Source organism: Rhamphochromis sp. 'chilingali', assembly GCF_963969265.1.
Source record: "Rhamphochromis sp. 'chilingali' genome assembly, chromosome: 16".
Classification (NCBI taxonomy): Eukaryota; Metazoa; Chordata; class Actinopteri; order Cichliformes; family Cichlidae; genus Rhamphochromis; species Rhamphochromis sp. 'chilingali'.
This window is the reverse complement of record NC_137943.1, coordinates 27,464,666-27,491,702: the sequence shown is the minus strand read 5'-3', so window position 1 is coordinate 27,491,702 and position 27,037 is coordinate 27,464,666. Positions and strand designations below refer to the sequence as shown.

Here is a 27,037-nt window from a genome sequence, read left to right as displayed (position 1 = left end):
AATTAAGACCCTTCAACAACCTCAAGAGTGAATATCACAGTGTCACAGCATGAGTCAAGCTGAGAAGCAGCCAGTCCAACAAGTGTAACGGTATTACAGGTTAGATCCTTTTATTTGAATCTGCGGTGCGAGACCAAAGTGACACAGCTCTAACACTGAACACAAGAGGGGAAAAAAGGAAAAATACAAAGCTTTAAGAGAAAGCTGCACATTTTCAGTTTCAGTTTTTACTCCAGCTACATTAATTCTACTGTTTCATTGACATTTCTGATATTCTATAAATGACATTTACTGGACTACAGTAAAATACTGTGACTCTTTCAGCCCATCCCTCCACAAACTGCTCTGTATGTAAACAGCTTCACCTCGGCTTTTTTCATGTTTTATTAAAAGCCACTAGTATAAAAAAAAAAAAAAAAACTACATGTACACTTACAATCATCAAGCAGTAGGGGGCAGATTCTAACTGGGCTATAGTTGTAGGGTGACAGCCAAAGGTTTGCAACAGTTGTCCATGTCAGCTCCAACCTTGGAGAGCAGCTGCAGTCTAGTGAAATGATAATGTTTGGTTGTGTAGCACTTATCAATACCAGTATTAAAAAAATAATCTTACAATATAAACGAGTCAGCCATGGAGCCCTAAAAGCAGACACTTGATCACCTTTTTGGTTTAAGCATGAGGTGGGAACAGTTAACAGGTTTCTGCCTGAGCATCTCAGGCTGCACACTGGTCGGTACAGCAAACAGCTGTTCACATATATCAGGTCTGGGGATCTCCAGGCCTGAAGGGCCGGTGTTCTGCAGGTTTTAGATATCACCCTGGGTCAACACACCTGAATAAAATGATTACTACATTACCAGGCCTCTGGAAAACTTAAAGACATGTTGAGGAGGTAATTTAGTCATTTAAATCAGCTGTGTTGGAACAAGGACACATCTAAAACCTACAGAACGCCGGCCCATGAGGCCTGAGTTCCCCACCTCTTACGTATATAATCTCGGTCCAAGCCTAAATGCCTTTACAAGTAATAAGTTAAATCTTAAAATCAATTGTAAAAGTATTGGACATCCAGCATCTGATTCTTTGGGTTTTCTCTGTAATACTGTAGGATCTGTACCTTACAATATAAAGCAGCTTGTGGCGACTGTTGAATTGAATTGTAGAGGGGTAAACTGGGATAATATGTTCACATGTGCAAAATGCAGTCTTACAGCTGCATTTTGCACAATCTGAAGTCTATTTATTGTTATCTCTGATTGGTACCTTTGAAAAACCAGTACAAAAACCCAACTGAGAGGAAATAAAAGCATGAATAATAGTCTGAGAGTCAGTAAAACTCAGCATTCAGTTTATTCTTGGGATATTCCTAAGGTTCCATTGGTAGCATATATGATGGGGGAAAATAGATAGGTCCCAGTATGGATCTCTGAGGAACTCCACAACTTATTATAGAGTAAGGAGAGCAGTTTGTCACCAATGAAAACAAAAATTTTTGGATTGTCAAATATGACCTAAACCATCTGACCTTTACCAACCAGTGTTCCAGTGTTTTTTAAAAGAATGTTTGTAAGCTGCACTTTTACAAATAAAGATTTTCAACATATACACATCACTTCCTGATCTTCTTAAAAAAAAGCATAGAAAAATTTACAGTGTATTTGTATCATCACAATGTTTCTTTTTTTACAAAAAGGTATTTACAGCACTAAAAAGTTATAGTTATATAGATGAAACTGACCCAGTTTGCTGCATTTCAACACCAGCTGGCCAAAGAACTTTCAGCATCGTCTCTTTTGTTCTTCATATTAACGAGGTTTTTTTTAAGCTGACAGCAGCAGGTGGCTGTAAAGATGTATTAATAAACAAATGTACACACACACATATATCAGACATTAACATAAGAACACCTAATGTGCAAGAGTTGATGTGGAAACAATGTAGAAATAACTGACCCATCGGGGCAAGAGCACTGGATCGCTGAGGGTGTCTTTACTTGATCCTTTGGGTGAGTATCAGCCTCAAAAACCTGAATTCAATTTGGATCTGAGGAGCTGATAGTTTGTATCAGCACCTTGGACTCTTTGCCAAGTTCCTCAAGTAATTTTTGTGATGTGGAGTCGCCAGATCTAAGGTTTCTCTACAGGGCGAAGCGATGTAACAAGTGAGTCAATGTTATTCACTTCACCTTTTAACAGTTTTAATGTCGTGGATGATCAGTGTATATAAACACATGGAATATATACATATTGTCCTGCATGAGGCAGGATTCTCAAGTCCTTTGTATCTATTCACATGTATTTAAACAAGAAGCACTGGATGCAAAACTCAGCTTTGCACCAAACATAGTAAACATTTGTAACAGGATTCTTAATACAATACCTTAAAGAACAAAAATACTTTTCATTTGCATACCTTTCAGGGCAAAACTCTCTATAAACTTAATTCTACATTAGTGGTCCAAAATGTTCCAGTTCTACTATACCAGTCGTATCTGGCTCAGGACTTCTTTTTTTTTTTTCCCCTCTTCCCCCAAATTATTCCTCATCTCTTTTTTATTACCTCACTGATGAAGTCATAAAATGCTCAAAAGAACAACTCATAACCTTCTTTTGATTAACAGAAATAAGGAAGAATCTCTAAAGTAAAAAATCAACAATCAGCATTGGGATAGTACCTGAGACGAATTACCCTTCAAAGCAAACATCAAACGTCACAGTCAGAGTCACTGCAGAGATACAGACAGTCTCTCTTTTCATATCACAGATGAGAGTCCTGTCTAGATCAGCTGTCCTCTGGGGTGTAGAATAATGGAATTGTTACTTGGCTTGGGCCTGATGGCCCCATTGCTGTAGTCAAAGTAATTCCTGAGAGTCTGTGATAACTGGTAGGGGCTCCCATCTTCGTCACTGTCGTGTCCTTCAGACTGTGTGGGAGCCCAGTCCTCTCTCTCCCTGGGCTGGCAGGCGTCTGGTTCTCTGGGCCCGCTGCCGTCATCCTGCTGAGCCTTCAGAGGAACCAAAGATGAAGGAAGACCTGAGTCCTGGTAGAAACAGTATAAAAATAGAATACTGTTTTTCCTGATTTGTCCTGAAAGTTACCAATATTAAGGAGGACCTATTATGCCTTTCCTTATTTTCTCTCAAATACACAGTTACAACAGTTAATGTTGAAACTGAAGTTTTAAACACTGAGTTCAGCAGATGAACAGGTAATTCCTGCAAGCCAAAACCTCAGGGTTCAATCTGCCCTACCACTTAGTTTCACACTGTTATTCTAGTTTTGGCTCTGTATGATCAGCCAATCACATGAAAGTTGGCTAGGAGATGGTGGCCTTAAGAAAGAAAATGGCTAAAATGGATTGCCCCATAAAGAGGATAAACTGTGAGTCAGGCAAAACTATTTTACTGGAGTCCAAGAATACATATTTAGTTGGAAATGAGCATCATAGGTCCCCTTTATATAACCAAAAAATTGAAGTTGGACTGAAAAAGGCACAGAGGGGATAAAACTGGGTTTATGATACTTGCACTAAAAATCCAAATTCAAGCTGGATAATCTGTAGATAAACTTTATATTTCTACCAAAACTGTCTATGGGATCAGTGAAAACCAGTTTATTGAGGTAGAAGTCTAGATTTAAAAAAAGAAGAAAAAAAAAGCTCCTAACACAACATGGACCATATCCTACCATCCAATATTTCTTATGACGTTTTTTTGTGGTAATAATTGCTAGGAGAGAATGCACACTGGTATTCAATCTCTTTTGTATGAAACCTCTAAGTGAAGCTTTGGTCGTGATGACATCAGATTGTAATCCAGATTTAACAAAACAGTCATGTTTACATTCCTGATCCTGTTTCTAAATAAATCCAATAAAGCGTCATCATTTGTAGAAGAAAGGAACAATTATAAAGTGACTAATAAAACAGAGATGACGTTTCTTGCTGTTGTTTCCTAAAATGTTTCCTGTCATTTGAATCCCTTTTGTTTTACCACGTCACCCTCAGTGACGATACAAACTCAGCAATAAATACAGCATGCCGTTACCATATGATACATTACAAACAAATCTAAACACATTTCAAACTTAATCTCTCAGACGCTGACACATACCAGCGACATGTTGCTACTGCTCTTCACGTATGACTCCACCCTGTTCCTTTGCGCCTCCTTCCCTCCGTCAACCTCAGCTCCTCCTGGAATATCGCTGCCTTCACACCAGATGACCGGACGTCCCAGTTCATCCAGTTCTACATCTCCTGGCCCCCACCTCCCACCCAGAGTGGAATGGGTATGCTCCTGTAGGCAGGGAGAGGACATTCAATGTAATGATAAAGTGCAAATCTGAGACAAGATCTTAAAGCATTTTATTTTGAAAAAACCTTCAACATTAGAAAGAAGCAGCTATATGAACAATTCCTTAGAGACAGCGCAGGCAGAACCAAGATCAGCAGTATTCTACCTGGATATATTTCATCACGGTGAGACACTCACCAAAGACATTTGGCTGTTTTTCATTCGGCTGTCTATTCTGAGCATGGAGTCTTCACCCTGGAGAAAAATAGAAAGTCGCCAAAAATTAGTGAACCTGAACATGAAGAGGAATATAACAAACCGCCAAAAATTAGATATTAATGATATATGTGAACGCTGCATGTTTCAGTGTTGTTTGAAGCTGCAGCAGCCTGTAATCATCAGCCTGAGCTGCCAGCGGCTCCACCCGAGCAGGACAGGTGTGTCAACCTGGCTTCCTTCAAGCTTGCAGGCTATTGTTGTCAGCAGGAGAGTGTGTGTGTCTGTCTGTGTGCGTATTCCTACCTGGTATCTGAAGTCTGTGCTGGTAGAGTTTATTCTCCTGAAAGAGGCTTGCCTAGAGAAACTCCTAATTTCATCCCTGGGAGAAAAAAATAAAAACCACACACACATTTTGAGGATTTATGGAAAACCTGCATGTTCACAAAATAGATCAGTTTAAATCCCAGTTGAAGTTATTAATAAAAGCCTTCTTTAACAATATGTGCTTTAGCTCACGATTTTTCAGATAGCTGTCTCTTAAGCTTGTTCGTTCTACGTCGATGATGGCGGTGAACCACCAAGATGATGATGATCAGGAGGAGGATTAAACCTCCGGTGGAGGCACAAATTATGATCAGCAGCAGGTTATCAGGAGGGGTTTCACCAATGCGCCATTGCATCTCTAAAAAAATATAAAAATATGAAAAGATCCGATGACTCTCTCGCATATAAATACATTCAACAACAACACAGCTACATCTTTCCTTTAATATTTTTTTTGTAATCCAGACTGAGTTCAACTGTTAATGCCTTGTATCTAACAAGAGGGGGCAGCAAATGTTCAAAATTACACCAACTCAGAAGGAGTTTGGCAAATAAGTCTAAATTTCCACCTGCAAAAACATCAACAAAGCTCACAGCAGCAGAACAGTTTCTCCATCAAATCCCATGAAAATGTATGCAAAATTAGCTTTACTGCACTTACCATCTATATTGAGCATATACTCAGTTTTTCCCCTTCCCACACTGTTTGTGACCATGCACTCGTAGGCCCCACTGTCACTCAAGTGAACAGGCCGCTGAAAGAGGAGCTTCCCTCCAACCACAGACACCCCGTCAGGCAGAGCTCCCCCTTTCCTGCAAGCAATCAAAAGAAAAATGTTACCATTAACTTGCAGATGTCACAGAGAGGTGAACTACGCAGAAGTCTGTGACTCACTGTTTGAAACAGCAGCTTTGACTCATAGCTGCAAACAACAAAATGAAAGGAGCAGAGTTCAAACCAGAGAGCTGGAAATATACAAATATCTAATGACGTTTGCTTGCAAGTAACAGGAAAATGCAAAAACTGGTTTGAATCAAGGAAGTTATCCGCTTAGTAAACACTCTGAAGGATCAGGTTCATCACAGAGTGAAACCACCTGAACCAAAGCATGCAGGGCTCATCTGTATAAACCAGGTAAATACTAGGTTTGGGGGATTGAAACAAGCCCAACTTCTGAGCCCTAAATTGTACAGGCCACATAATAGAGGCAGTTTCTGATCAGGTCCACTGAGAGGGGTCATATTCCCCCCTGGTTTCACTGTGCTCCACCAGCTATTTACCTACTGCTTTATCCCCCCCGTCAAAGTCGCCCCGGGTCAGATTTCTTTTCTCAACACCCCGCCTAGCTTCTCTGACCAGCCTTTTCTAAATCGAGTCACAGGTGGAGATTGCATCTGACACAGCGAGGATGGTGGAAATGATACAGATATGGTGTGCAATACAGCTTCACTGGCCAAAAAGATTCTAATCTCTCCCGTGACTTATTGTTTTTGTGACTTACCACAGTATCAGTGCAATGAAGCAAAGACCTATTGTGAAATGACTGAAACTAGAGTAGTACAATATAGTTTCACTACATGAGTTATACATAAAAACATATTGTGAAACTAAAGTAGCTGGCCTCGATAGTGCCAAAGGTAAAAGTAAAAGTTTACTAGATAACGCAAATTACATGTTTTATGGTATTATCTGTTACACTTAACAATGACTTTGTCTTTGGAGCAACGTAAAGCAGCTATAAGAAGATCAAGAAAGGTATTTGTGAATTTGATACACTTGTTGTACATACACATTCTACATTTTTAGGGTTGCTCTGATTAATAAAATATGCACTCATCTGCCACTTTATTAGGTATACCTTGTTAGTACTGGTTGGATGGCCCCTTTCTCCTCATAAGAGACTGAACAAGATTCTGGAAACACTGTTCAGAGATTTGGGTCCATATTCCCATGACAGCATCACACAGCTGCTGCAGATTTTTGGGCTGCACATACAGTATTATGCCTAAGTTGTAGGTAGGTGTGAAAAAAATGCTGTAAACAAAGAATGCTTTAAGAAACATAATTGTTTATTGGCCCCAAATGTATTCTGCAGCAGGACAACGACCCCAAACATACAGCCAAAGTCATTAAGAGCTATCTTAATGAACAAGAAGTACTCCTTCAAAAACTGTGTGCAAGTATACCTAGAACAAGGGTGGGCAACTCCAGGCCTCAAGTGCCGGTGTCCTGCAGGTTTTAGATATCACCCTGGGTCAACACACCTGAATCAAATGATCAGTTCATTACCAGGCCTCTGGAGAACTTCAAGACATGTTGAGGAGGTAATTTAGCCATTTTGAATCCGCTGTGTTGGATCAAGAACACATCTAAAACCTGCAGGACACCAACACCCAAGGCCTGGAGTTGCCCACCCCTGACCTGGAAGAATTGATGCTGTTTTGAAGGCAAAGGGTGGTCACACCTAATATTGATTTTATTTAGATTTTATTTTTGTTCATTCACTGCATTTTGTTGATTGATGAAAATAAATGATTAACACTTCCGTCTTTGAAAGCATTCTTTGTTTACAGCATTTCCATCCATCCATTAGCTTCCGCTTATCCTTTTTCAGGGTTGCGGGGGGCGCTGGAGCCTATCCCAGCTGTCAAGGGGCGAGAGGCAGGGTACACCCTGGACAGGACGCCAGTCTGTCGCAGGGATAACACACAGGGACAGACAACCATTCACACTCACATTCACTCCCGCATTCACACCTATGGGCAATTTGGATTTTTCAATTAACCTATCCACACAAAGTGCATGTTTTTGGACTGTGGGAGGAAGCCGGGGAGAACCCACGCAAACACGGGGAGGACATGCAAACTCCACACAGAAAGGCCCTGCTGGCCTGATGGTGGAATTGAACTCAGGAACTTCTTGCTGTGCGGCAACAGTGCTAACCACCATGCCACCGTGCTGCCTGCTTACAGCATTTTTTCTGCCTAAAACTTAACAGTACTGTACATGCTGTGACTCTCCTACATCCACTACATCTAAAATATTGTCTTGTGGATAGAGATGGATCGAGTGGATATTCGTACAGGAGTGGCACCCAGGCTGGTCTTCTGCTGCTCTAGTCCAATAGTATTGTGCATTAAAAGATGCTCTTCTGCATATGCTGATTGTAACAAGTGTTTATTTGAGTTACTGTTCCCTTCCTATCAGCTCAAAGCAGTCTAGCCATTCTCATCTGACCTCTGACATCAACAGGGGATTTTCACCCAGAGAATTGCATGACCATCTCTGTAAGCTCTACAGATGGCCTCTTGAGAAAAATAGATCCACTATTTCTCAAATAGTCTGGCTTGCACCCTCAGCTATTCCACACTCAAAGTCAGTGAGACATTGTGGGAAATGCACAGGTTGCTGATAAAATTAATGTTATCTGCCAATTCATATAAAAGCGGAACCAAGAATTTAGCATTAAGGCTCAACACACAGAAACAGCTAGCATGACTTCTTATATTTAAAGCTGAAATGATAGTTTATTTATTCCACACATGGCTTACGTGTAGGATCATTTCCTTAGTCAACAATCTTTTACATAACCCCACTAAATGAGAAATTTGCTTCTTTTCAGCGCAGATTAAACTACAGATTTGTTCTGTGAATGCTCACATGGAGAGACCAGCAGTCAGCCACTCATATTGACTAATGGTTGTATTTTTATATATTTACATTGTTAAAAAGCAAACAAGGGGAAAAAAAAGTCAACATTTCAAAACGTTTACTGACATTATAACTAAAATTAATCAGTGGATTTCCTCACAGTGGGGCCTCAGTGATGGATGGCTTAGTGGAGAGGTTGAAACTAGCACAACTTTAATATTTCAAGATTGCCTCATGACCCAAGTACTCAGCACAAAACATTTGATCACTGTGTGCACAGGGAGAACTGTAATGGCTGGCGTCTTTAATTAAAGTACAGACCCAGTGTTTTACCAGGCATTAGAGTGATATTTAAAGCATGGCACTATGATTAAACGCTTAGCATGTGTCTCCTGCTCTTCCTTGTGTCGCTCACTCCCTCCCTCGTGTGAAACACAATCTTCTAACTTGAAATTTCGCAACGCGACACCGCACCTTTTATTCAGCAGTGATTTGAGCCAGCAGAGGATAGGAACCCCCCCCCCCCCCCCCCCCTTTAGATGGGAGCGCACTCCTTTGTTGTTTGCAGGTGTGTGCTCCATGTGTATGCGTGTTAGCAGTGGCTTATCTATGTTTTGAGTTACATTCCAGTGCCATGTAAAGAGAACATTAGCAGCATAAATAGTATTAGAAAGGGGGGAGGTGGGATTTAACATGATATCATCATAGTGTTGTTGACTGCCAGAGTGACAGATGTGTATGTGAAAATGCAGAAAGTACCACGTCCAGGTGAAGTTTTGAGGTGTGGGGTGTCCCCTGCCTTCGCACACCAGCTCAGCTTTCTCCAAACCCACATACCAACGAGACGAGGACGTCGTGATCGTAGCATCTGGGGGGTCTGACACAGAAACACAAATATTAAGTAAGCAGCATCACAACCTAGTGTCTCCTATGCTGCATAATAGATCAAATAGAGAACTTTGTAGAGCAGCAGAGAAGATACAAAGAAGTTTGTTTACACCATAAACACAACAGATGAAGTTATTTCCTCGTCTTAAATCTACAAAAAGATTTTCGCAAGTCTCAAAATTTCAAATGTTATCTGGGAGGTTTGGAGTCATTACTAAGCGTATTGAGCACCAGTTCAGTGATTTTAACAGTGAGTACATAATTTTAGCAGAAAACTTTAGCTTGAAACCTTGTATTTAATCCCATTTTAAAAGCTGGCACAGCTCACACCCACACCTTTAACAAATGTCCTTCAAATCAGACAAAGAGGAATTGTTGGAACAGTTAAAGTTTTGGCACAGTTACACAGTAACAGTAGTCAAGGACAGACTATTACTGATAAACTTTCCCGCCGCAGGATCAAATCTGCCGATAGTAGCTAATATTTACCCAGCTCTTTAATCTCAAAGACTAACAGTTAAGCCTTATAAATATAATTTGCTGGGCAACTAGAGTCAAAAATATCTAATTGGCTTACATTCCCATTAAAGGGGAGAGCTTAAAGTTTGGCCCATAGCCCAGCAAAGAGCAACTGCAGTGTCATTCCATACAGTATGCTGATAAGTATGAGCTGATTTAGTTTGCATGCTGAATACAGCTCTGTCTTTCCCACCACAACACACTCACCAAAAAAAAAAAAAAAAAAAGAGTCATTAAGGTGGTACTCAAAGATACAAAGAATGAAAACATGCTGAAGAAAGTGCAGGAATCCGCCAGGTTATAGGGAATAAATGTAATATTTTGAAAGTAACTTTTGCTCAGATGCATGAAGTTGAGTTATCAGTGATAGACTGATGTTTGGCAGACCATCCACATAATGCTCCTTTTATACTACATCACCATAATATCTTCATTTATGTAATGTTATTAATATATACAGGTAGTATACATACTGTACTCAAGTATTAATTTTATGGGAGAATTTGGCAGGATCAAAAATGGTTATAGAACTTTAACTTCTCGAGTATAAAATATAAAAACCTTTAAAAATGTAATATGTTTATTGATTTCAATGCCGACATTTTGACACCATTAGAGGAAAAACATGGGCGTGGTTAGTACTGTTAGTTATAGCTGTGTTTTGCAGGTGTTAGTCTTCGGAGTTGTTCAAACATAAATATTAACTTAGTGGTTTCGTATCGTCGCAAACACACCTACATAAAAAGGGAGGGACCAACTTATTAGGTCACCTCGTGATATTCTTGGTATGGGCGCAATATTTAACAAGTGTCCATTTGAAGTGAATATTATTATTTTGGATGAGATGTAGAAGAAATGTTGTTGTTTTTTAATCTAATACTTTTTTGTCATTTGGGAGTATTCATAGTTTCTACAATACTATAAGAAATCTGCAAAAAACACGATTGTAATGTTTGTTTTTGTCATGTTACCTTCTATAACTGGCATAACTGCTGTTATGCATTCAAATTTCCGCTTTTAAAACATCAGCGTATGCTGGTTTAAGTAGTAACCTATAAATATTTAACAGCAGAGGGAAGAAGGATTAAATCGCGATACGTCAAGGATCAGCGCAAAGCTTCAAGTGAAAGGAGAAAGGTGGGACTATAAAAACAGTGTTTAAGAAATCTGAGAGTAAAAACACTTATGTCATTTTTTCCTTTATTTGTTCCTGTTATTAACTAAAAAGCCAGGCGTGTCCCAGTTCTTTACATATTCTATAGGACCATATAGTTTGCACTAAACAGCACAAGTGTGGTAATTTAAAACCCTTTGCAGTGACGTACACTGCTTCATACAATGCAAGCTTACAGAGTATCTATTTACAGCTGCAAAACACACCAAAACAAAATATGGATGGCACTGAGAAAGCAGTATTGGGGCGTGATGATCTACTAATTAAATTAGTAAACAGTAGGAGGTCCAGGCATTTATTAGGCATCAGCCACCACTACACATGACCTTTGTGTAGTACATGTTCAAATTAGTTACTGACGAATGTCAAGATAAATTATTTCATGTTGTTTTAAAACTTTCATGGTTAATTGACTAAAACTGCTTTCAATATCCACACCCTTCGCTCTCTGGTTTCTGCAAGTCATGTGTCTGACGGATGGACAGTGTATACAAAACCAAAGCTCACATTCCTGCACTTTCCCATGAATGAAGTTTGAAGTGAGACATTTGTTTCAGACAAGGGGAAGGAAAAAAAGGTGACCGCCATAGCGCTTTTGTCACTGTCGCAGTATCAGTGAGCGACTCGGTGGTGACAGCTTCACTGGCAACGATCCACCACGACTGATCCTACTGGTGCGATTTAAGACGTCTGATCAGTGCTCGAGCTTGTTGTGCTGTATGTTAAGGCTAAATTATAGAGCTGTATCTTGTATGGAGACAGAATTTTCTACCAAATAACTTGGTAAAAACAGATAACATTCTAACTTCTCCACATTTTATTTTTGCTTGAATAATTTCAGGAAATGTTTTTCTGACGGGCAAGAATGAGCGATGTGTGATCCCCAACCTGTAAAGAATGGGAAGGGGCCAGAGAGGGGTACCATTCTCTCCCTTATTTTTCCATATCATACTCTGTGACTTTTCTGGTTCCTTCAATTGTTCTTCCTTGAACCAGCAATATTATTTCTGCAACTCAGCACTTAAAAATATGATGTTAATGCCACAGCTCCAGTCTGTTTTACTTCTGCTCCACAGCTATACTCACATTGAACCTCCAGGCGGTTGCTGATCCTACGTGGCTCCTCCAGGCCAGGATGCCACACTAAACAGTCCAGCTTTTTCCCGTTCATGCTACGCAGGGGGTGGAGCGAGAAGTAGCTGGACACTGACCGAGTCTCGCTGGTGCGGTTCTGGACCGTTCCTGAGATGTCCGTGTCCCACGAGAGAATGGGAAGTGGGTGACCTATAGCCCGGCAGGTGGCTGCCACACGGAAGGATTGGCCCTCCACAAGAGTTACTGGATCCAGGGAGGAGATGGGTAAAACTAGACAACGAAAAGGAAAGAGGTTAATTTAAGTCTTCTGGTTTGGACTTTCCATCTGATCCTTTGCTGAAGTACTAAATTAAAAAAAAGCACAATGAGTTCAGTCATCAGATTACAAAGTCTCTTTCCCAAGTTAGTTTATTTTTCACTTCTTGGCTCTTAGAGCTAAGGGGGTAGATGATCCAACACTTGTCCTGACTGGCAAATGAAATCTGTTTGAGGGATTAGCATGAAAGTTTGTACAGACTTTCAAGTCAGAACTGCCTAATGATTCAAAAATGTTCCTGCAGTACCAACAACAGATTCACATTTGCATTTTTCCGCATACCTTTTGTAAAAATGTTATTTGATCTACAAAATTTAAATGCAAAGCAAAAACAAAAACAAAAAACAGACAGAGTGCAGTAAAATCTTCCGGGTTGCTGAACCACCTACAGATCCGCTGACTTTCTATTTAGTGCCACCAGCAGGGTGACCTTCATTGATCCCTCTAGATTCCTATCTTCAAATAACCACTTGGACATGAAACCACATATCCCAGTGGTTTAAAACCTAGTTTAAAACAAAGAAGAAAGAAAGAAAAGGTTTTGAACTTTACAGTCATCGTCGCCCATTCATTCCACCTTGCTGGAACTGGGCATTGTTAGTGGGTGTGGCTTATGTGACTGACAGGTGCGGGCAGACACACGTGTAGCTCTAGCTGTCTGCTCAGCCTCACCTGATAATGAGTCATTGAACTGGACCTCTCCATGGTATTTGTGGAATTTGACTATTTTTGATGTAATACATGAAACAATTAAATTATAGTATTTTTCTATTATAAATTAGCAGGTATCCATTTCTGTACCATGTGCATTAATGCAACTTGCACCAAGTGTTAGCAGGTCGCAACACCAAAAAGAAAGGTTAAAAAAAAAAATCAAAATGGGAAAAGCTATCCAGCTAATGCAAATCGACTTCCATCTTTTATATACAGTGTATAAACAGAGTGATCTTTTTGTGCTTTAATGTGCCCACTTCTACTTTGGAGAATATCCCACATATTACAGTTGTGGGTTTCCAACTAAAAGTACCATCAAATTCATTGGAATTGTGTAAGAACACCAAGTTGCAAAACTCTCTCAGAACAGGTCACCTTAGACGTTTTCACACAGCTACATTTTGTTTTTGCTGCCCTGTCACCAACTGGTTTAACACGATTGTGATTCACTCTGCAGTCATGACTGTTGTAAACAGTAACTGGCTGGTTAACTCTTTCCACTAATGTTTGGATTATTAATACATCAGACAAAACAAGTCGGTACCATTAACAACAACAACTATTACGGATTAACTGACAAAGAAAAGGGCACCACCTGAGGAAAGCTCAAACCTTTAAAAACAGAAACTAGTAAAAAAACAAAACACTAAAGCACAGCGCGGCATATCAGCGAGGGAAATATGCTGCACTCATTGGCTTACAGTAATAAAGGAATGATTCCAGCTTCCACAGTGATAAATGACTCTGACTCACAGCCAAGAAAAGACACAATTCAAGAAAAAGTGAGCAGGGGAGATGTTCTCCCCTCCAAATATTTCAGCTCTCACATTATTTACCTGACAAACTTATCTGAAAAGTGCCTTCATGAGAGAAGCTGTGTTGTGAAACATGCTGATACCTCCATCCTGGTCATTTTTCATCCAATTAAAATAAATGTATCCGTAAACCAAACACCCAGTTTTTAACAAAAATTCCAAGTCCAAATGTGACTTTTTGGCATAGTGCATTCACAGTAGGGTCATTTCTCTAAAACCTATTCTTTCACATTAAGAACAACATGACCAGTTTGTTCAGTTTACAGTTTTTGACAGTAACACGTGGGCAGGTAGCCGCCTGCATCAGTTTCTGCACTTACAAATCAACATTTTACAGCTGAATGTTCCAACATGGAGGGAATTCAGTGCTACAGGTTGTCTCTTACTACTCAACTTTCTGTTGATTTGTCAGATCTGGGGCGTGTTGAGACAGGTCTGTTACTGCAGATGACTGGCAGTGAAATGGGAAAGTTGTTTAAAAATGATAGCATCATTCCAGGGTTTACTTCACAGAGGATTCACAAAGGTGTTCCCACGGCTGTTATTATGGTTGTAAAGGAGGAAGCCTGGGGACAACAGCGGCACCGCAGAAACTGTATACATCAAAATGAGTTTTTGAAACATTTTAAAGGGGACAGAATTTTAAGCTCCTTTCTCAGTGGGAAATTACTTGTGCCAGGCTTTAGCTGGGTGCAAAACTTCTGCAAAGATTGTTCAAAAGACAAAATAAGGAGTGGAAACAGGTGATTTTAGGCTAAAGAGGAAGCTTTTCTTCTGCCACAGACCTGGGAAATTGAAGTTGGCAGCTCTTTAAAGCATAACCCTGTTTCCACAATTATATCATACTTTTTAATAGTGATTATACTTTTTTATTTCGCTTTTCTTTGTATATACACAACATGCTTTTCCCAGTCGTTTCTCTATCATCCTCCCTTCTTTAGAGGAAGAATTAAGATTATAAAGATTATGGGGGTGTAAAGCTCTTTATGTAAACTTGTGATTTAAGGATATATACGAAACTTACATCAATGCCAAACTTATCTTAAACTCAATCACTCCTCGTGGTGGAAACCTATTTATCTTGGATCTTGGAAAACCCTCTCCATCTTTCTGGAACACCAAATAAACTTGCAAATGTTTTGACAGCTGAGCTGCTATCTACCTACCAGAATCAGAGTCTGCATAACATATTTTTGGTGTACGCAGATTCTGTGGTGCTTTTTTATACTTGAGAATATTTTAAACTTTTTCTTAATTTTTAGTTGGAGTAACAGAATAATATAGAATTAAAAGCATTTCCCTTTTGGCTTTTCACATGCTAAAACCTAAAGTAAGCTGGCAGTGCTTGTGGCCATGCTGGCACACCTGAATTCCCCCAGTCACCAGTTCCTCTATGAAGATATGATGGTGTAAACATCATTACAGAAGCTCTCTCAGGATTAGGGACATGTGGGCGAGAAGATTTAAAAAAAAAAAAAAGAGAGAGAGAGAGAGAAAGGATGATGAGTCTTACTCCAGACGGTGAGGGCGATCTTCGTCTCAAAATTTCCACTGGGGAAGGTGGAGATATGGCAGGCGTAGGTGCCCTCGTCCGACTGCTCTGTGTTCAGGATGATCAGAGCAGAGTTCTTGATGGGGTTGCTGTTCTCGAACCTCACCCGACCAGAGTAACGCCCAAACTCTGTCAAACAACAAAACCTCACGTGAGCATCTTCAACACTCACAAAACGTCAAACAGACCCTTTGTCAAAAGCATTAGCTCCAGGAAAGGAGAATAAATGGTTAGACATTGTTAAAATAAGCCTCCAGTTATCAAGCAGCGTCACAACAGACAAATAATAAAGAGTAATCCAGGTACAAAACAATGGTCTGCTGGGATGATCTCATTTCAAATAACCACATGCCAATTAGAGACACAGCAACAATTATTTTGTTTTATTTTCTCATGTGTGTACTTTTAACTTGTGACTCTAATTTGAATTTATGGATAAAGTTGCTATTAAAGATGATGCGTCTAATTTATCTTTACATGAATAAATCTGAAAGTGAAATGATGTGTGTTATAAACAGAGTAATGTAACAGCCTTTAAATCAGGTCTACTCATAGTAGTGAGTACTCTTTAACAACAGCAGTGAGGAAAAAGGTATTTAAACGATTAACAAAGGTAGAAGTAGCGCATGATTCACATTCATTCATACAATCATGGCCCACTGGACCAGCCGTGGGCCTCTGGATCAAATTACATTTCCATTAACCAGCACATGTACCTCAACCTTCTGACTTCTCCACCAATTCACAAAGCAAATCTCCAACCTCCAGATCTTGCACTGAGGCTGTTATGATTAGTCAAAACTGTAAATGTTAAAATGCTTTTCCTTGAAGCGTGGCTTCAGACTGCTCTTTATGCTCAGTTTCAGACATTTTTTTCCTATTCTTAGCTCCATACGGTGTTACTGAAAGTGGATATCCCCAATGTCATAATTTCAGGCACAAAGCTCTGGCTATGAGCACAGAAGCTCCACCCACCTTCTGTTCAAAACTTTATGAGGGGCAGCCAATCAGAAGAAAGTCTGCTTAAAGTTACAGTATCTAAAATCTCTCGCTAGATGTCGATAGATTGCAGATCAACTGCATAAGTGCATAATACTCGCTGCAGGACAAACAAACTGTGACTGAAGTTCATCTGTAGTGAGCACAGGTTGACAGTCCGCTGTTTACCTCAGCTGTCAATACGTGTCCATGTTGATTTGGGAGGGAGCTGTAAAACTTTGTGAAAGGAGTCTGATATGAGTCGATGAGTCAGTGATGTTCATGCTGATGTTTAATCTGCTGACACAAAGTAACTGTGACAATATTGGGAATAGATAAGCATGTTTATGCACGTTTTTATGTGTCAGGAGATGAGGCTTGAGGAAAAGGATGATATTACGTCTAAACCAGGGGTGTGTCAAACATAAGGGCGCGGGCCGCAATTAGCCTGGCAAAGACTCCAATACTGGATGGCTTTGGAAAATGTGAAAGACAGCATACTTTTTTTTTCTTTTTACAGCTTTTCCTACCCTTAAAACCTCTCTCATGGCCAGTCACAATATGCCAAAATAATTCAATTATACATTTCTGTAATTTTACATCTTAGATCATTGGGGACAGATTTCTTTTACTTACTAAAGCAGCATTTTTTGCCATGTAGAAAACCTGAGACATACTGTTGAAATTGCTCTTCCACGTCTTATATTAAGACATTTCATTGATCGAATGCGTAGCTAAACATTTTACACTGACAGAAATTGGAGTTAGATACAAATTCAAATTTGCCACCACAACATGTGAACAACTGCGAGCCCTGTTCTCTTCCATATTTGGCATACTGCGCACGTGGCCAGTCTCTATTGACATTGTATTTTATGTGTGAATCTCAGCCACCGTATCCAAAATATCAGGCCAACATGACAAACCATCGCCTGCTTCTATGCATTTCTAATTGATTAATTTTGAGTTGATCATAATGCATCAGTTATTAGAAGACATAATTACACACTAATGCGTATTTATTAGTAAAATGTATATTTTTTTTTATTAAATAATGTTTTGTTTTGTTTTTATTTCTGATTGTATCTTTAAACTGAGAGGTGTTAGCTGTGAATCAAGTAAAGCTCCAAGAACAAGAATACAGATCTGAAAGTGAGCTTAACTGGTACACTTTAGTAAGACAACAATACATGTTTCTAATAACCTGAAAAATGGAACAATTAAATGAAATACAGACATTCTTAAAGTTATTAGTATCAAAGCAAATAAAATTACAAAGAGCAAAGTCTTTCCTATATTTTGTTATTAGCTGACCACTTTTATAGTATTTCTTTCTCCTTATGGTTTTGAGTGAACTTTGGTCAGCAGTAATGAAGAACCTTAGCGTTCCTGATTATTATTATAGAGCATATTATAATAAGTGTAGGTATGGTTGGCATTTGTCAAGTCATTAATGCTTAGGTTGCATTATCTCTATATTTTTTAAGATAAAGCAGTTATAAAGCAGATGTAGCATTTGATAACTGAGGTTCAAATCCATAAACAATAACCTGATGAGGGCAGTGTGTGTAAGTGTATTTGGAACCAAAGGATGCACCAAATAGTTGTTTTGGTCTTGATAATAAATGCTTGCACTAAGTATCATGTCCAAGGACTGCTACAACTGCAGCATCTGCTGGGAAAACAATGCTTGACTTGCACCTCGCTCATTACCCCCCCCAAGAAAGAGAAAAGAAAAAAGCTTTGCCAAGATGTTATTACTGAAATTTTTATTTTCCCCAGGGACTTTACAGGAGCTTCTTCAGTCAAGTACCTCTATGGCCGTCCAAGAAGTGAGCTGTGATGATCGTATCTTTGCTGCCATCTGAAAGCTCCTTGTACCAGGTGACCTGCACCACCTTCTGCTCACCCTCCACCTGATACTGACAGGGGAGTCTGGTTTGAGTCTCTGTCACGGAGCGCAGGGTGGTGACGGGGTTAGCAGGCTCCACAAATCCACCCCCCACGCGCATGGCTGAGGAGGGAAGAGAAACATGTGGATTTAATCAGTGGAAGATAAGGCATATTTGGAGAGTGTGATTTTGGATTAGGAAACACAGCAAATCATTGGCATTTGTACATTTTGAAGACTAAATTACATTTATGGTATTTCGCATGGAATTTCCAAATCAAGTGATGAAGCATGCAGTCGTTTTTACTCATCATAGTAATCTCTCCATAATTTCACAGAGACCCGTCAGTGCCAACACACCCAAATATGTTGTTCCAGCTCCTCAAAGTGAAGAAATACAAAACAGACATGACCTTAGGGCCTGGGAACCTGTGACAACTATTTTGCTACTATTTTGTGTTTTTGCCACTCTTCTGTTATCCAAAGTGTTTGTGCTTCCTTCCAGACAGCTCTCTTATGACCAATCCTGTTCAGGATGATCATAAAAAGCTCGACATTATTCTATAATGCTCCAGGCAGAAGGTCGGGTATAGCCTATACAGGTTTGTGTATAGGCAAACATTTACAATTACAGGCATTCGCTCATTCACCTAACCAGCTTGTCCGTTGACATGCCAACACCGAGAAAGTCACTAAAAACTGGTTTTAGGTGACTTTTAAAAGCAGAAATTGCCTCTTGTTTGTGAACAAACTTGCTATTCACGACAGAGCAAAAACTTTATTACTTCATATTTCCTTGTTGACAGTAAACAATTCAGACAGACTGCCTTTATATTAGGAAACACGGAAAAGTTTCCACGTGTGTAGTTTCTTTTAACCCTTTCCCACATAAAAAGAGCATTTGACTCCACCGAGTCCTTAATGACGAGATCTGACACCTAAGTATATATCAATAAAGACGTGGTTTGACCATCATTAGAATAGGTCTTGGATTTGCTTTTTTTTTTCCTTAAAAACCAGTCGTTAATTTTTCGAAGCAGGCTTGAACTACCAGAGAGAGAAACAAGGTTTACTCCCAGTAGGGGTCCAAGAGGGTGAAGACTACGAACATCTGCCCGCCAACACATGTTTACGCTTCTATTGTTTTACATTTCACATTGATTGCATTAGAAACATATTTCCATCTTATCTATTGGATCTCAACTCGTTTTTTTGTTTTGCTGTCTCATTGTTCGATGACTGATTTCATTTTGTGTCCTATGATCTTCCCGCTGTTTAAAGTTTGCTTTATTCGGTTTCATTTCGTAATGTCCTTCTCCATCTCCATGTTTCAAGTTTGACTTGCTTTTGGTTTTAAAGAATGCTTTGCGACAGAATAAAACTAAAACAAATTCTTCATCACCTGAGCTCAGGTTTCTGTGTGAGGAATAAATGTGGATTTGATTAATGAAATATTGCATTTAATTAACTCACTGCTGTATGTTTAAGGAACTTTAGTGTTTTGCAAAACGTTGCCTGCACACTGAATCCATTCTGGCACAATAGTAGATGATTTTTAATGATATTTTATAGAAAATCCAGGATTTACCCAACATTTTAGCAACTCAAGCACAAAAAGACAACTACTGGTTCTTGTCAACTCTCAGTGACGGGTTTCACTATCAAAACTGTTGAAAAGCCATTAATCGGAACTGACTAATGGCTGGAACATTTATCACACCTGGTGAAATGCGTACGTGTAACCGCGAGAGAAACAGGAATGGGTGTGAGAGCCACATCAACAACTCAAACAGAAGATGCAAAACATTTGCACTTTGATTTCTGGGTTTAAAGTTTGTTTTTTTCTTCCTTGCTCTGTGGTTACTGATTCACAAGCTTAATCAATGATTACAAAGAAGCCAATATAGGACAGGGACTCCCACAGATCTGATATAGTTAGTACAAGGACACACTGACAAAGCAGTGGCACAGACAGGAGAGCCGACATGCCTCTTCACACAGACAAAGTTCAAAAGTAGGTACAAAGAACTACAGTGTGGTTGACCTAAATGAGGACCAGACCGAGAGAGACCGCTCGAGACAGACATAGACTCAGATTTTTGGAGGAAGGAGACGAGTTGACAATGTGAGCCGAGAGATAAACTGAAAGAAAGAATTATACAAACACACACACACACACTCTAGACAAACACTGGGGCACCACAAAGCTGTTGTACAAGCTTTTCTTGTTCATTCAAACTGCTGTGGTCAAGAGTAAAAACAACACAGTCACATTCATCTGATTGCTCCTTCATCTGGAGCAGAACAGTCCAAACTAAATGTAAAATGATGTTAATCTCCACTAGATGAGGAAACAAAAGCAGACGAACATTATCAGAATTAGTCATCAAAAAAAAAAAAAAAACCAAGAAGACGCAGGTTGGGCCACGACTTCTAAATCACTTAGTAAGAGTAAGAATGTGATGGAGCTGCATTCTGTTCTGTTGCTTCTTTCTCCACACCTGCACGGACAAAAGTATGTGGACACCAGAACAGTTCACCCATGTTCATGGCTGCAGAATTACTGATAACTCTGAGATAGTCAGCTGGCCTCACGAGTGCAGCAGAACAGCAGACTGTTAATGCTACATTAATGCTACAATTTTAAATACGATCAACTTATCTCTGTTAAGATGCTTCAAACTACAAACTGCAGAGAGAGTACCCCCCGCCACCGCCGCCAAACTGGCCTTGTTCTGCTGGAGGCGTCTTCCTGTTAAAAGGGAATTTGTCCTTCCCACAGTCACCAAGTGCTTGCTCATATTATATCATCTTATAGTTGGGGATTTCTCTCCTTTAGGTCCTTTACCTTACAGTATAAAGCACCTTGGGGTGACTGTGTGGTTATTTGGCATTATATTTTTCAGCTGAAATGAATTGAATTGAGAACCATTTATCTGAGGGTAGCTAGATCTGTTGCACAGGTCAATACAGGTTATCTAAAAAAGCAAAAGGCATTCCCAAATATATTGCAAAAAATTTTGGAAGGACGCTGTTGTCCAAAACAAACATTTGTTTTATTGGCTTGTTGTACCATATAAAGCTACTTGCAACCCAGGGCAGGTCCAGAAGGGCATGAGGTGGCACCTGTCCATGAACTCTGATTCATTTGAGGGTTGTTTTTTTTTTATATATTTAGTAGCCAGCAGAAAAAAAGCCTAGCTATGTGATGGTGCAGCTAATGCACATGCAAAGAAAGAAAGGAAACAAAAGACTGTCTTCTAAATTATTGTAAATTATTGTTCCTTTTATGCATGTTGTACAGGTTTAAATCCTACCCTGGGAATTACCTTCTTGCTTTCGAGTACATCTGTGCGCACAAATTAAAAATGTAAAGGTAATTTGATGAGGCACACCCTAGAATCTCACTGCAATCTAAAAACTTATTGGGTTACATTTCTTAGGGAGTTGTAGTCAATAGTTTTGCAATTAAAAAAAGGAAAAGAACTATACACAATGTGAAACTAATATGGTTTCTCACCAGCACCTTAAACTGCAGCTCAACAAAAACTGGAAATTTAGTCTTTTTGCTTTATTCCGCTTAGACTGAGATGATTTGCAGTGATATGATATCCGTTTAGTGACGCAATCAGCTTTATTTTGTCTATCTAGATGTTGGTTGATGATTTTCTGCATTTAGAAAAAGTTAGCAAAACTGCCCCCGTCCCACCCCACCTGACTGATTTTTTTGCCATGCCCCCAGCCACCCCATTAAAAAAATCCTAGAAACGCCCCTGCTTGTAACAGCTTGTCACAAGTTAAAGAGTTTGGTGGCTGTAGTTCAGGTTTTCATTCATTTCTCCAGTTGAGTTAATGCAATTAAAAGATCAGAAGTAGCCAAAAAAATCCAATATGTCTGTTTAGAAAAAGCAAAAATTAAAAAGTTTTCTAAATTTATAAATCTTTGGTGACATGATGAGCTTAAGATTTGGAGACAGAAATCATTGCATGTTGTAACAAAAAAAATTTGCACAATTGGACCAAAACCATGGCAAGTAAAGCAAAGGCATAGAGACTTATGAAGACTGCAATAATAATAATTCAGTGTCTTGGGGGGGGGGAAAAGAGCCCTTCTATATTAAAGGACATTGTTTTAACACTCATAGGAAGATTGCTGGGTTAATTACACCAACATTAAGCACAAGAAGCTACCACGAAGTTCAAAATGTATAGATTTTAGACACTATATCCAAGCTTTATGCCATGTCTGTCAAATGTTTAATCGTCACAGACCCAGTTAACAGAAAGGAGAACACAGAATTCCCCAAATGACTTGCTTAGACAGGTGATTCGTGTTTTATGAAGCAGTGTCACTGTTAATTTACATGCAAATCAATGTAACAGAAAACTCACCGATTAAAGAAAGCAATGCCAGGAGCAAAGCACTTTTTCCAGCTGACTTCATGTTTGGTTCCAAAGTAAAAGTTTCTCTTTATTAGCCTTCTTCTGGGAAATTCAGATCTCGTGTTAAGCTTCCATGTTCAAATTCAGCTGGGAAATTGAGGGTTGGTTTAAAAAACACAAACCCCGCAGCAAGGAGCCAGGGGCAGCAGATGTTTCCTGTTCAACTGAGAAATAATGTTTAAAAAAAATCACACTTCCACTGATAAAAGAACAATGTTAGCAAATAGCTGATAGAGGCTCTATCTTCATTTCCAGTGAAATGAACAAATAAACGGAAAATGTTAAATCTGCATTTGAGCTTTCGCACGACAGAAAAATAAAGTTCGTGTTTATAAAAGAACAACCTCGCTTGTCACGCGAAGGCAGAAGCACCAGAATACAGGTTTGGGTTGAGTCGCTACACCTGTTTCCCTCCGCCCCGCCCACTGACACGCCCACTAGCGCTGCGTTCAGGTGACGCAAGATGAAAATGCAGTGGTAGGGTCGGAAAATTAACCAAAAATATACTTTATGTCAAGCAATTTCACAAGATTAACTTCTTATATCTAACTACACATGTTTAGGGATCAAATTAACAGTTAAACTGTTGATCATTTGATTGTAGTCTGCAATTTTATCAATAAGCTATAAAAGTAACACTAATTAACACCCCCACTCTTCTTGGACAAATCCAACAATGTCCTCTTACAATTACACAAGTAAATAAAATCCTTACTCTGGAGAGTATTTATCAGACTTTGTTTGAAACGACTGTATTAGTGGTGGCTACTTTTATTTATGAATCTATTTTGTCTATCAGCTAAACTTGCATTTTCTTTTTTGTTTGTTTGTTTCTTTTTCCCATTTTGCTAATCACCAAGATCAAGAACCTTTTATATTCAAGATAATAGATCACAAAGAAAAACTAGAACAAAACAAGAGAAGAAAAACAAGATCAAAAAGTAATGGAAAAAAGGGTGAAAGACAGAAAAGAACACGAAGAATAAAACGGTAGTTTTTTATTGTGTGGTTAAAACCCTCACTACTGTGGCTTACCAGTGAAATAAACAGGTGAACTGCACAAACATGGTTTTAAATGACTCGCTTTCATGCTTGTATGAGTGCAGAATAGTTACTTTACTGTTTGTTAGGAAGAATTTTAGATGCTACAAGTTTTTAATGACAGCATCTAAAGGATCTGAAAAGCCGCAAGTAGGATTAGCCATTAAAAAGTATTCATTGTGGGGAGACGGTGAAGATTCAATAGTGCAAGTGTTGTTGATGTTTCTTTGTGTAAACCAGGGGTTTCAAACTCATCTTACACGGTGGGCCACAACATAGTCTTACGTGGGCAGGATGCATACCGCATACGACCAAGTTGTTTTTAGACATAACATACCGGTAATGTGTATGTTATTCTTTAGTAACACATTATGTCATGAATTTTTCTCCTTTCTTACACTGTCTCGTTTGATAGAAAGCATTTATGCCCCCTGTCATCGCTGTTTTCACGTTATCCAAGGCTAGTGGGCTCGATTTAACCCTTTCGGCGGCCTGGTTCTGGCCCCCTTTCTTTAACAATCCTCACATAACCGTGTATGCTTTAATTCCTCCCCTAATGGTCATCTTCCATTTATACCAGCAATTTAAAGTGAAAGGTTTTTTAAAATATATAATTAACCCAGAGACATTCATTTCTTTTCAGAATGTGACCCCAATTCTTCTCTGTGGAAGAAAATGGGTGGATGAAGTTTGTTTTCACAGCATTCATCGAACTGAGTTCCCCAGGAGTACTTGAAAGTAACACCATTATCGATGCCAGTTTGTTCTATTTTTCCAAAATAACCTGAAAGTTTGTGAGGGGTTTTGTTTTTACTTTCAATGGTTTATTTATTGGCTTAAGCTCAGATGGCCTGATCCACAAACCCAGACTGCAAACAGGAAGCTTTAGACTTGCGGACAGTTTCTGACAACACTTCTTCAGCAAGACTTGATACACGGGACCTTTGCTGCACTTTCTAACACTCGATCCACTCAGTCTGAAACATATCAGCTTTGTATTTAAACCGTTTCCTGTTATATTTTTAAATTGCCTTTTAAAGACGCATCTATCATTTTGCAGACTATAAAAAACGTAGCAGTACAAAGGGGGGGGACCCCATATTAAAAGGAAAAAATATGCTCATTGAGCCGTGGGAATCACAAACATAGATGTTTACTTCTTCCTTTGATTCACGAGATAATGCTGGGGGCAGGTATGTTGTAACAGCAGAATGCTTGTGTGACGCTTCAGTGTGAGCAAGTTTGTCCTGTCATTGCGAGGAGCCTCGGGGAAAACTGCACACAGCCGGTAAGTACAGCCTCCTGTGAGTCTGTTTTGAATGCATTTCCAGTTATATTTCCATGTCAAAGGCAGGTGAGACAAATAAAGAGATTTTAAACGTCCTTTGTTGCAGCTGTTACATTTATCTGTGAGATCTAGACACCTAAACAGAACAGTCACATATCAGGATTTTCTGTTGGTGGTATTATCTGGTCTTACCTGCGTCTGCAATCAACAGAGAGGATGTTACAAAAAATGTAACATACTTTTTTTTTAAATTACAATTATTTCCTAATTTATACTTAAAAAAAATCAAAATCATATTTTTAAATTTTAAAATATGGTTATTGTTGTTATTGACTGTAAAGCACGTTATGGTTTGCGCTATTAGGATGCCAAATTATATTGATTTGTCAGTGTAGTGTGCCAGGTTAGTGTTCCAGCTCTAATTTGGGTACAAAAACATGATTTTTTTTTTTAATTCCTAAAAAGTAAGAGTGTAGTTTAACCTTTTTGACAGTTTTCTAAAGTATTTGTGTGACATGTGTTCTAATATTTTTTTAAGGAAGAAAGAAGTTGAGTAGTTTTGTTTCATACACCTACATTTTTACTTAGGTTTTTTGTTCATTTTGTGCATGCTTTTATTTTAGTTAATGTAACTTCTACAGTTTTGTGGCATGCTGGATATCAGCTTTTGGCCCAAAGCTTGATGGCAATCCATTCCTGCTGTAGCATTGCTGGAAGCTGATGACAATTTGTGGGGTCCTGCTTGTCCACCTGCCATTTACATCCTGGCAGTAGATTCTTGATTGGCTTAAGATCAGGGGATAGGATCCAAAGTGTTAATTTGCTGATCTCTGTACAACTTAATTATCACATTTGGTTCTTAATGTGGTGCTTTATCATACAAAAAACTTTCAGGGCCTTTGGAAGAAGTTGGTCTTTGAGGATGTTTTTAGTATCATCAATTAATTTTCTGCTATACAAACTGTGATAAAGATGAATCACTGAAGCTGGGCCTCAGAGATTAGCACAAGTTATTTAAAAAAAGGATCAAAATTGTAAAATACTGACTTTTTGCATAATTTGGATTACTTGTGAAATACCATCATACGTTGAGTTTCTTTGAAACATTTTGAGTTATGAGCAATGCCAATATATAATAGTTGGTTCAGAAATGGAAAGGTGACATCTATTATGAAAAACTAACACAAAGAAATAAGATGTTTCCAAAGTAGGAAAAGGCCAATATTAAAAAATAAAAATCTTTCTGCATCAGTCACTGTGTTACATTTGGTTTTGCAACTAGTCTAAAAACCCTAAAAGTGTTGCCTGACTTTAACCAGTAATCATAAAGTCTTTATTAAGAAAGGAAGAAATGCAGAAACAATTGTTTCATTATTGACAATTTGGTTCCAACTTCTCAGTTCTCGTCATAAACCTCTTTGACGTCATCTGCAAACTGAGCTTCTTTGTGTTTTCACCTGTTAGTCAGATCTTTAAAAATAAAGCCTCTTAAAGACATTAAAAGAAGCTTTTAAGAAACCAGTATTTATAGTCATCAGAATTTTCTGACACAAAGCATCGATCAGCTAGAATTAAACTAAAGCAATGACAGATTAAAGCAATGGGATTATAAAGCTTTTCCTAAAGGTCGGTTAGTGAAGTTAAGCTCTGTTTACACGGCTCGAAGTTCTAGTCCAGACAGCTCAAATAAAAAAAGGGAAGACTTGAACAGAAACCTCAAACTTCTCTTTTCTTTTTAACTTCAGCAAGAGCAGCTGTGAGACACAAAGAGTCACACAGTTTAAACTCATCGACACAGCTTTTATTAGTAAACAGTTAAATTATTTAGTAAT

The 27,037-nt window shown here is 38.9% G+C and overlaps 1 protein-coding gene across 2 annotated transcripts; it reads right to left on the bottom strand.

The window, feature by feature from the left end:
* Nucleotides 1–1,545: 1,545 nt before the first annotated feature.
* On the bottom strand, nt 1,546–23,237 carry nectin4b (nectin cell adhesion molecule 4b). Of its 2 annotated transcripts, none has more exons than XM_080907032.1 (11): nt 22,826–23,237; nt 18,356–18,556; nt 15,526–15,693; nt 12,159–12,437; nt 9,251–9,368; nt 5,501–5,652; nt 5,032–5,197; nt 4,819–4,894; nt 4,495–4,551; nt 4,114–4,299; nt 1,546–3,041 (listed from the first exon to the last, which is right to left on the bottom strand). In XM_080907032.1, the coding sequence occupies exons 1-11, from the start codon at nt 22,875–22,877 to the stop codon at nt 2,778–2,780; spliced, it is 1,719 nt and encodes a 572-aa protein (XP_080763158.1). In that variant the 5' UTR covers nt 22,878–23,237; the 3' UTR covers nt 1,546–2,777. The 2 variants fall into 2 exon arrangements, with proteins under 2 accessions (XP_080763158.1, XP_080763159.1); XM_080907033.1 differs by having other exon boundaries at nt 1,546–3,005.
* Nucleotides 23,238–27,037: the final 3,800 nt, after the last annotated feature.

Bases quoted from the DNA above. Each gene is read 5' to 3' on its own strand.
- nectin4b (XM_080907032.1), bottom strand. From the start codon at position 22,877: ATGAAGTCAGCTGGAAAAAGTGCTTTGCTCCTGGCATTGCTTTCTTTA. The intron at 4,552-4,818 runs GTAGGAATACGC...ATTTTTCTCCAG, and splicing joins GCACAGACTTCAGATACCAG to GGTGAAGACTCCATGCTCAG. The intron at 3,042-4,113 runs GTATGTGTCAGC...TGTTTCTACCAG, and splicing joins GCAGTAGCAACATGTCGCTG to GACTCAGGTCTTCCTTCATC.